The 11,444-nt window shown below is 32.7% G+C and overlaps 1 protein-coding gene across 2 annotated transcripts; it reads right to left on the bottom strand.

The window, feature by feature from the left end:
* Positions 1-44: 44 nt before the first annotated feature.
* LOC129317008 (uncharacterized) lies at positions 45-5,091 on the bottom strand. Of its 2 annotated transcripts, XM_054961309.1 has the most exons (10): positions 4,964-5,091; positions 4,767-4,874; positions 4,133-4,194; positions 3,957-4,040; positions 3,806-3,837; positions 3,614-3,695; positions 2,202-2,430; positions 1,796-2,023; positions 1,349-1,641; positions 45-707 (listed from the first exon to the last, which is right to left on the bottom strand). In XM_054961309.1, the coding sequence occupies exons 1-10, from the start codon at positions 4,985-4,987 to the stop codon at positions 452-454; spliced, it is 1,398 nt and encodes a 465-aa protein (XP_054817284.1). In that variant the 5' UTR covers positions 4,988-5,091; the 3' UTR covers positions 45-451. The 2 variants fall into 2 exon arrangements, with proteins under 2 accessions (XP_054817284.1, XP_054817285.1); XM_054961310.1 differs by lacking the exon at positions 4,964-5,091 and having other exon boundaries at positions 4,732-4,803.
* Between the last annotated feature and the right edge of the window lie 6,353 nt (positions 5,092-11,444).

Genomic DNA, 11,444 nt, shown 5'->3' with positions numbered 1-11,444 from the left:
AAACCCTAGCGCACAAAACAAATGCTTTTATATTTGAGTCACCCTTACAATGACCAAGTTTTTTCTTCCTTTTATTGCCACTAATCAAACATTACATCCAATCACACATCATGATAATTGATTATTTAGTTCCCCGCAAGCCTCTAGAAATGAACTTGCTCTGAGTTGGATCAAACTTTACACATCTCTAGTTTACAACTGGCCAGCTCATTGTATAGCAGAAAAGATACCCTTCATCAGGGCAGGCCATAACACAGATTTGATTAAGGAACAAGTAAAATGAAATCAAATTAGCTTACATTCATAAAAAAAAATGGTATAATTACATTCCCCGCTGGAGAAAAATTCTACATGGCTAAGACTCGTGATCAGGGCTGACGGAAAGAGTTTGACCCTTGATCATGATGATCAGAGCGGGGTTGGCTAACCACCGGAATATCCAGGCTGTTTCCTATGGCTTCAGATGATACTTCCCTACATCGGCTACCCTCGCCTCGGTTGCCTGAATATCACTCCATTCATTGCCTCCGACTGGTCGGACATTCACCTGATCTGTTGCCATGTGGACTACACTCTCTGCAGGGCCAGGAACTGCTCTTGAAACGCTTAAGCATGCTTTATCCACATTCTCCTGTGTCTGGTCAACATGCTTCATATCCGAGCAAGACTCTGTCTTCTCAAAAACTTGAGTCGTATCAATGTGTTGTCTGTTAACAACAAAAATTATCTGCTAAATTAGCATTAGGCACAACAACCAGAATTCTCCCTATTTTCAAGACAATTCTGCATTTCTCAGCTGATATGCATAGATTAGATACCCTAACTCAATGAATCTACAGATGACAGTATGACAAAATAAATAAAAATTCTATCTAGGGTCCCAGTTTTACTCAGGCCATTTGGTATGTTGCAGGAAAATGAATCTTCATATTCATTATATTCTCATGATAATTATCTGACAATGTTTATCCATTTGGTCAATAATATACCAAATGGTTTGGTTGTTAATAAATCACAATAACATTGTGTAATCCATGTAGCTGACCCTCAACTAGGGAAATAAGACTTCTTGTTGTTTATCCTCTTTTTTTTTTTAACAACTTTTCATAAACAAAGATATTTGTTTTCTATCCTTAATATTATTTTTTCATTTCATTACTTATTTATTCTTGTTTTTATGTACCAAATGGGCTCTCATTGTAAGCTTGACATACAGTTTCCACTTCAAGTTTGGATAATTAACTCACCTCAGAAAGGGTAGTAGTAGCCCATAGCTGTAATTCACGAGCCAAACTAAACCTAGCTAAGGAAAGTACAAGCAAGTGCCAAAGACTATAAGATATCGAACCTTTGAAGTTGTGCTTTTAACATGTTCACATATGCAAGAAGCTCCTGCTTTTCTTTTAAGGCTTCTGATTCTCTCTGCACAGCCTCCTTTATCCTAGCTTCGGCATTTGACTCTGCAACCCGAACCTTCTCTTCTGCCCTTACAACAGAAGCTTCTAAGATCACATCATGCTCTCGAGCTTTCGCCAGCTCAGAGCGCCACATGTTGGCTTCCTGAATAGCAGCATCTCTCTGTTTGATTAATTGCTCTTTTTCTTTACTTAAGCTCATAATCTTTTCTTCAGACTCTTTCAGCTACAAAAAGAATTGAAGACAAAATGAACACATAAGACTATGTCACTGCAAGTTATACCCAAAGCTACAGCTTGGATTTCATGGTTCATCTTTCAAACTTTTTTTTTTTTTTGGCCAATATTCATCCTTCAATCGCTTCAGAATAGTGACATACCTTCTGTGCAGACAACTCCTGCTGCTTCTCTGAATCCTTTTTCAAGCGCTCAATTTCAGCATATGTAATTCTCCGTTGTTCATCCATAGTATAAGCAGCTGATGCTGCTGCCTCGGCAGCTTCAGCAGTCTCAGACAGTTTCTCCGCTATATCATTAATTGTTGAATCACGAGCACGAAGGTCTCGAGCCAAATTCTGTAGCTCCTCATCCTTAACTCTCAGTGTTTCCTGGATAAAAGGTTCCACTATCAGAACCAAATCCGGTATGATAGACAACCATAAAAGGCAAGAGAAGTGCAGAGGCTAGAAATCGGGGCATGAGTGGGAATATAGTTTGAGAAAGCATCCTGAATGCTAAACGATCCATCAGAACACAGAGATAGAAGATAACAGGACTAGATTGTACCTTCATAATTGTTATATCATCCAAAGGACCATCAGGAGTCTTGTTTGCTATCATTCCCAGAGCATTTCGCAGGGAAACCTGCATTGCTGCTTCAATTTCTTTAGAACTCTCCACGGCTGTTGAATTGGCTGCAGCAACAACTGTTGCAACAGTTCCTAATTTTGCAGAACCATTGCCACTTAAGGAATTCACAGCCTCCTTATGGGCTTTTAGAACCAACTGAGTTGCACTAGTTGTCCAATGGTGAAATATATAAGAGTTAGATCAATGTATAATTACAGCAAGTTATACAACAAAACCTAGGACAGGTGTAAACCTTAAGATAATACAAGTCAATCCATTATATCAAAATGCTAGATCACCGAATAGAAAAAGAAGAACAATGAAACAAACATTGCAGATTAATTATCGCTTTTACCAGAAAAAAGAGACAAAAAACATCACATTGCTTTAGCTCCCCCCTCCCCTAAAAAAAGAAAAGAAAAAAGGAGGAGGAGGAGGAAAACAAACCATTGACAAGATTTCTACTACATAAACTCAGAGGCTGAGAGGGAAGGATGACCCAAGACATCCTCCCCAAAGCAAAAACTCCCAGTCCACTCAAGCTTAGCTCCCAATGGACATTTCTAAACATTTCAATGTCAGTTTAACATTACTACCCCTTCATGCGGTCTGTGCCACTTTCATGACCACTTAAATCTCTTCAAATTTACAATTAAGGACTGTCGTCTAAAAACTTGTTAGATGCCTGAATCTATCACCAATATCATTGCCAAAAGAGACTTCATTAAACCATTATTTTCTTAATTTCAATGCAATTTAGATAAGAGGAGAGCAAAATGCCTTCAGATAAGTACATGATAACAACAACAAAAAGTAGGCGCGGCAAAGATGAGTGTTAAGATGGATGCATGGTAATATAAGAAATGAAAAGACCCAAAATGATTATAAAAAAAACAACAAGCCTTCATCCCACTACGTGGGACCCAAAATGATTATATAAGAGGAAAAATTGGCATAACACTTGTTGAAAAGAAAATAGTAGAAAATTGATAAAGGTTGTGTAGACGTGTAAAAAAAGTTGCTAGAGGCACCAACGAGGAGTTGAGCAAATGGACTTTAGTCTCATGAAAAAATGTAGAGAGAGACTAACAAGAACACTTCAGGAAGTTATAGAACAAGGTCTCATGATAAATGATATTTCTGAACAATTAATTCTTGATAGAACCCAATGACATCACACAATCTATGTCGCTAATTTTACTTAGTGAGATAATGCTTGTTGTTGTTTAAAACAACTAAACATTAGACTCAATTATTATTATATTCAATAGATGTTAATATTGGTTTGCGGCCCAAAAAGCAATATGAGAAAAAGGGAAAACAAAAGCAAGTGGAGCTAGCAAACTTACTGTAAAGTTGAAACCCAAGCTCTGGCCGCACCAGGGGTCTCCGCACAAAGGAAGTAATCATTTTTCTGCGGTGTCCCAATATCTAAAGAAGAAAGTTAAGATAAATGCAAGCAGAATAGTCTTCAATAGAACCTACAAATTAATGAATCAAAAGTGCTAAAAATAAGGGGGGAAATAGACAAGCTAGGATACAAATACAGCATCCATCATACTTTGGCAGTCCACTGAAATACATAGAAAGATGGCAATTCAATTATAATGAACATAACGATCAGCTTCATTTATTGGAAATTTGTAAAAGGAAATTAATCATAACAGGCTTTCTTGGCAACACCATTCTTACTGGAAATTAACAGGAGATACAGTAATTGTGCTATTTGCATCAAATATTATTGTCCCCTTTATAGTTGCTTCATTCCTCCTTGTTCTACATGAAGAAAAATAACAGAAGATTATCAGCCAAAGTGTCTCCCCAACAAAATGAGAACTCAAAAGGAATAACCGATATAGATAGCATACTTATACTCCATCCTCCCTGTTGTTGGGTCCAAGATTATCCAACGCTCATTCCATTTTCTCAGCTGTAAACACAAATAATTTTTATGAAATAACAGAAAAGAATTTAAATAAAGAGGAAAAAGCTTGCCATTATATAATAGCCTCTAACATATTAAGGGTTTAAGATATGCTATCCAAAATATAATCAACCCCTTGCCAGGTGATAAAAGAATTTGTCTGGGTGGGGGGCAGAAATGGGATACTAATAAAATTGGAGAAATTGCATAAACTTGTAATAAAGCAAGTCTTGATCTTTTGCCTTGAATGAAAAGATGAAATTGTGTTAAAAGTAGCACCAAGAGGCTGCTTCCTTTATCCAAAATCCTTTCAGGTCAACGCCTAATTGGGATGGAAATGCAGATAAATTTAACAGATAGTTTTTTTAGAAAAATTTTAGTTCCGAATTTCATGACGTTCCTTCATATCTTAACGACTCATTGAATGTACTGATTTTATAATTTGAATAGTGAGGGGGAGATTTCCCCCAGAAAATCAAATAAATCTCAAGTCAAAAATTAATAACTCGATCAGCCAATTAATAAAACTCAAATAAAAGATACCCATAAACGCAAAGTCAACATGAGAATCAAATTACTGTTTCAGATCGCTTGAGAAGTGGCCCCTGCAGCAAAGTTCTCCCAGAACCGGAAGCTAGCTGCCTCTTGATCTTCTCCAAGCTCTTCTCTGTATCCGCGGCCACTCTCTAAAACATTGCAATTCAGCAGAAATATTAAAACATGCCAAGCAAACACGCACGCTCGCTCGCAAAGAGATGAGAAATGGATGACTAACCTGAGAAGCACCATTGGAAGCCATGTGAGTGGATCCAGAGCTGTTGTAAACTGAAGCAAAAGGGTTTTGGGTGATATTTGTGAAGGCATGTTCTTTTGTCCTTCTTCTCTCTATTTCTTTTTTTTTTTTTTTTTTTTTGGCCAACTGTCCTTCTTTTCTCTATTGATATTGAAGAAGAATCAAATTAAAATAAATTAATTGATAAATAAGCAAACGGGACCAGTAGGTACGCTGGACTTTCAGTTATATCAACATGTGAACAAAAATAAACCTTTTTGGCGCTAAAACAAGATCCTTTTTTTTTTAAGGAAAATTGCTAGAAAAAACCTCACAACCAAATTAATTGCTAAAAAAAAGCTGGGGACTTTTTGAATAATGAGGTTCTTTGCTAGCATTAATTGATAAAAGATAAATGACATAAATGTCCTTCTTATAAAAAAAGACAAAAGCAAAATAAGATTTTTCATTGTCAATATTTTACATAAAATCATATGTTGTTAATATATCACAAGATCTTTTACTGTCAATGATTTTATATCAACACTTAATACAAGATCCTTTAGTATCAATATGTTGAAGAAAGTCATGCAATGGTTTTCTGTCATATACAGTGATCCTTTCACTATTTGTATTTGAACTTTCATTATGTGCAACAAAACCTCCATTTATTTGAATAATATCTTTTGATATTTTGAAAATTTTAACTTAAAAGTATTTTAGAATACTAGAAGCAGAGGTCTTTCAGTTATATACAGCAATTCTTCCACCACATACATTTGAATTTCAATTATATACAAGAAAACTTTCATTTATTCAAGTAACATTTTTACATATTCAAATTTCACTCGTTAATATCCCTTATGAATAGTTTTGGAAATTTATGCAATATTTTTTTCTTTATATGAGGTCAATCTTTAATGAAATACAAATTTTTTTCACATATTCAAATAACACTTTATGAATATTTTAAAAACATATGCAATATTTGTTTCTCAATAAGCGATTGGTCTTCAATGAAATACAAATTTCTCCCACAAATTTGAATAATACTTTTGCATATTCAAATATCACTCATTAATTTTCCTTATAAATATTTTTAAAAGTATATGCAATCTTTCTTCCTTAACATGCGACTGATCTTTAATGAAATGTAAATTTCTTCCACTTATTTAAATAACATTTTTACATATTTGAATATCAATCATTAGTTTTTCTTATGGATATTTTAGAAGCACATGCAATTTTTCTTCCCTGGTAAGCAACCAATCTTTAATTAAATGTCAATTTTTTCACATATTCAAATAATAATTTTGTATATTAGAATAAATGGAAGCCTATTTACAATTCCTTGAAGTGATATTTGAATTTTCAAAATGGTTATTCAAACAAATGAAAAAAATTACATTTTCAGAATATCCAAAATGCGTATTCAAATATGGTTTAGAACTTTGGCTTTGTTTGGTACGTGGGACTGTAAGCTTGGACTTGGGATTTTGATTGAGTAATCCTAATGCCAATGCCACTTGGATGGAATTTTTCAATACTACCACCTTCGGTGGTATTGAAAAATTAGTCTTGGGATTAAATATTTTGACCTAATTACCCTTCATTCCTCTCTCGCGTCTCTCCCAACACCGACAATGGTAAAGAAGGCTTCCAGTAGTGATGATGCAATCCTAGCCGAAACTGTTGTCGTTACCATCTCTAGACAAAGCATCAACAAATTAATAATAGATCAAGAAATCAAGGAGCCCATGAAATCCAAATCAAGGGTTTTTTCTTTTAGGTGAGAAGCAACAATGAGGACATGACAATGCTTCAATCTATTATTGTTTGATTTTTGGAGTGCATTTCTAGGCTTCAGGCAACCACCAGCGTTCCTTTATTTTAGGGCAAGGGAGAGAAGGAGGAAAGGGGGAGATACTTTGCTGATACAACTTCTTGAAATTATATGAGGAGGAGGAACATGATGAAGATAGCAGGAAAAAGGAAGAAGATCAAATCTAGTTTTTTGTGGAGTCGCCAGACAATCACAAGGATGAGAAAAAGATGAGGATAATTATGTCTTTTGGTCTTCTTTTTGTTTGATTAGAGCTTAATTTTTTTATTCCCATTTGTGCACCAAACATAATTTTAAAAAGCTATTCCCACTTCCAATCTCATTACCATTCCTTTAAAATTCCATGCCTCATACCAAATAGCACCTGTGGGTTTAAATATTGCATCAATATTATGTTTTCAAAATATCACAAATGCATATTTTAAAAATATAAATAGATATTCTAAAAACATATATTGATATTCTGAAAATGTAAATGAATATTTTGAAAACATATATAGATATTTTGAAAACATAAATGAATATTTTGAAAATTAGTTCATTTTTCATAAAAAACACTAAAGGATATTCTTAATTGTCACTATTGTCATATGTAAAGTTCAATCACATCAACTTAAAATATAAAAAACAACAATTAAACACTAACAAATTACATTTATCATTAAATAATAATGCGTTTTTACATCCCTTGATAGCATAAACTACATTACATTGCGGTAAGATAATACAAGAATTTGGATATTGTTTTCCAAACACCTTTAAGTGCAAGTGCAACATTCTCATGAAAACACATTCATTTATCATATTATGTAATTCATACAATAAGACTCACAAAAAGTAGACTTCTATATCCTAAAATATGTATATATCTAATCACGTGTGCTTTATAAATGGAAATAATTTCATAGACATAATATTTACAAATAACTCATTCTAGCGATATTCATAATATATTCATTCTAGCCTCCTTCTGCATTGAATTAGTACAAACTTTTACATCTCATATGGATTTTGCAGCAATTACATTTTATCAGTCCCAATCTCAAAGCAGCAAAGCAAAATATAAGTTGCCCTCGAAGTTTGGATTATAGATACATAATAAAAGTAAGGAGGTCTAATGGAGCTATTCTACTCTCTTTTTACATTACATTACAACAAGCCTCTCTATTACTTTTTATAGCTACTTTACTTTCTTTTTTTCTTTCCTTACAATCAAGCAATCCTTATGTTGATGCCATCTTCTTTGAATTGTTGTGATTATCTGATGGTGATTTGAGGTTTTTCAATGATTTTGCCAAGATAAGAAAGCACGCATGCAAAAGTTTGGCACTGCTTATACGTACCACTTAGAATTATCAAAAGCCTTTTGACCATTACATTTCCCTAATTTTATGAGCTATCTCAAAACTTGTGGGTGTTAACATCTTAGGCATGCCAAGATTGCCCTTAGGCCCCTTGCCCCTAATCACAGCCACTTTCACCTGAAAAGATAATATATCACAAGAAAAAATGAGATATTGTATAGGGCAGTTAGAAGATATCAACTTGAAAAAAATGCAGAATAGATATAACTCCCTAAAGTAATTATCAAGACTACTGCAAGTACAAGATTTTACAATGCATAAGGTGACAGCTATAATAGTTAAAATTCTGTAAGTACTTGACATGACTAGATGAAAGTCAAAGTGATTAAACCTCGTTAATTTAATAAAATGGATTCTAAAGTTGGATTCATTATAAGGTAATAATTATAAAACTTTAATTTCAAGACTTGCACACAAAGCATAGAATTCAGATAGCTCAGCAAATTGTTTAGAGGATTTGACATATGCTTTGAAGGGAATGGCACATGCCTTATATGGTAGCTAAAAGAAGCTACCTAAGATCATAGAAAGCCCATCATAAATGTCCCTGTACAGATCAAGCTATCTAAGATCACCAAAAATTTAGAAAGATTAACTTTATTTTTTTAGTTAGTCCCAAAAAAATCCAGTTTCAGTAAATGCTACTTACCTTACATAACTTCATTTTCTTCAATCTCCATAACTCACTCAACTATCACCATTTCTTTTATCGATACAAACCAGACCACATATAGCAAGATTAACTTAAACTCAAACATTTAGTAAGATTTGAAGCACATAATACGGGATTTCCAATATTTAAGGAGAGACGAAAAACAAATGTAAACTTACTATTGCATAATTGTAATAGCAACCAAATGGTATCGTGACAAATTCAAACCATATGAATTAGTTATACTGCTAAATCGCAGAATCAAATAATTGAAATAAAATGGGAGAATTTCCTTAGACAATCCATATTTAAGCAATGAGCCCCTTTAGTTCCATCACTTAGCAGCAAGCTAAAATCATATGGTGCTAAATATTATCGTTTGTGATTCAAATATTTTGGTGAAGAATCAAAATCATGTCTATCATTATGCCAATATTGTACTCAATACCAAACTAAAAGAATGATTAAAGTTCATAGTCAAGTGGTAAAATAGCAAACTCAAAAGCCAACTTTGATAGGAAGCATTCCACCACCAAATTTGGTACCACCATTGTTGTGAAACTCCATCCAGGCCCTATTCTTAGAGAAGCACGAGACGTTCATCTTCTCAACACTGGTACGACACGCAAGAGGGTTTGTCCAAAAATTAGAGAAAATGTGGCCATGCAAACATGAATCCTGTCATCAATTGAAGAGAGTAAGGACAAAGGAGTAAGGACAAACAGGAGGAGGAAGGACAAAGAAATAAGGAGAATTTGGGAGTCGCTTGATATGGCAATGGGTGTTAGAATCTGGAGGGGAGATGAGAGACGATTTGATGGGGTATTTTGGTCAATTTAAAGTTATGAATTAATGCCACCTAAGGATCTCAATTTGTAATATATTGCAAGTCCTTCTTAGCAAAATAAATTTGGTCAGGTTTTTATGAGCAATTTTTCCCTTTTCCCCCCATTTTGTTTTCTTCTATGTAGTGAAACTTAAATAAGGTGCACATAAGGCATAATGGGCTGAATCGGGTTTGAACGCGCTCTGATGTTCGATATGCTTTTAGATTTAGTTGGAAGACCCGTAGGCAAATCAATTCACTTGCCTTGAGAAACCATTAAGCAGTAGTGGATATTCTAAGCTTACCTCATATCAAGTTACGAAGACCTAATGAGGGCAAAATTAAATTTGGATCGAGCTGGATAAATTCTTTTAGGTGGCAAATTCTACCACAGAATTTCAATATTGTTACATTTCCAAGGCTCAAACTTAAATCCTACACATAAGTTGAAACAATCCTTTAGTAGTTGATCCAAACTGTGGATGATTAAAAAAACTAGACTTTAGGACTCGTTTCATGGTGCATGAGGAACTTTGATCTCTTTATATAAGATTAGAAATCTTCTTTGAATTTTTAGACTGAAAAAACTTACACTGAAATATAAATCATTTTGTTTGTGACTTAAATAATACAAGTTGTCCTAGATTTTTATCTCACACACACACATATTAAACTATTCATGATCATTTTTGTGTTAAAAAAAGTTTTAATAAATTAGGTTTCAAAACTCAACAAGTGAGTGCATGCTTTCGAACTCTAAGAGAGAGCTGCACTTAATCCCTCACTAGCAAGGTCTCATGTATTAATGATAATATTAATTTACTTGAGATTTTAAATTTTTTTAATTTGTAATACTTGAAAATATTTATTGATAAATACTTATCAAATTGAAAATGAAAATTTTAAAAAAAATTAATTATTTAGTCCTTGTAGTTTTAACCTAATCATAACTCAGTTTTTAAAGTTTTAACTTGATTGTAAATTAGTCCCTAAACTTTATTTCTTACAATTTAGTCTTTAAAGTTTTAGCCTCTTAAATATTGATTCCTATATTTTAAAAAATAAAATTATAAAGATTAAAAATATTTTAAAATTTATTACTAATATCTTAAATTACTAAACCCTTTTAATATTTATAAATATTAAAAGTTTAAAATATTTTTAATTTTTTAATTTTATTTTTTAAAATATAGGAATCAATATTTAAGATATTGAAACTTCAAGAACTAAATTGTAAGAGAAAAAATTTAAGGACTGATTTACAAGTCAAAACTTTAGAAATTGAATTAGAACAAGTCAAAGTTCAAAAATTGAGTTACAATTAGATTAAAACTATAGGGACCGAATGATTAACTTTTTCTTAAAAAAATCTCAATATCCTATAATATATTAGAAATTTTTTATACTATTTAATCATTTATTATTATAAATACACAGGTTATATTTACTCATTTATTCACGGTAGAATTCTCTTGGTACGATTTTTTCATTTATTAACTAAATCTAATGAAAAATAACCATACTATTTGCAACTCAAAATTGATAATGATATAACTTTGTGCTCTTTGTGTAATATTTATTGATAGGCATTACTGCATGGGGGTAATTCTGAATTTTCAATTCTAATTATAATTAATGCATATAAAAATAAAATAAAAATGTGACACTTGATTTATTTATTTTTTAATTGAGCCCAATTAAATTGAAATAACAAGGAAATGATAATAAACTACTCTGAGCAAAAATAAGAAATTAAGAAACTTTAAACCAAAAACAAAAGCCCGGCATCTGGGCAAATA

This window comes from Prosopis cineraria, unplaced genomic scaffold, assembly GCF_029017545.1.
Source record: "Prosopis cineraria cultivar Desert tree isolate PC_DT_omini unplaced genomic scaffold, ASM2901754v1 PC8, whole genome shotgun sequence".
Taxonomy (NCBI): Eukaryota; Viridiplantae; Streptophyta; class Magnoliopsida; order Fabales; family Fabaceae; genus Prosopis; species Prosopis cineraria.
This window is presented reverse-complemented; position numbering and strand designations above follow the sequence as displayed.

Coding starts and splice junctions, on each gene's coding strand:
- LOC129317008 (XM_054961309.1), bottom strand. CDS start 4,987: ATGGCTTCCAATGGTGCTTCTCAG. Junction 3,838..3,956: donor GTATCTCCTGTTAATTTCCA/GTAAGAATGGTG, acceptor TATGTATTTCAG/TGGACTGCCAAAGTATGATG. Junction 708..1,348: donor TTAAAAGCACAACTTCAAAG/GTTCGATATCTT, acceptor TGTTGTTAACAG/ACAACACATTGATACGACTC.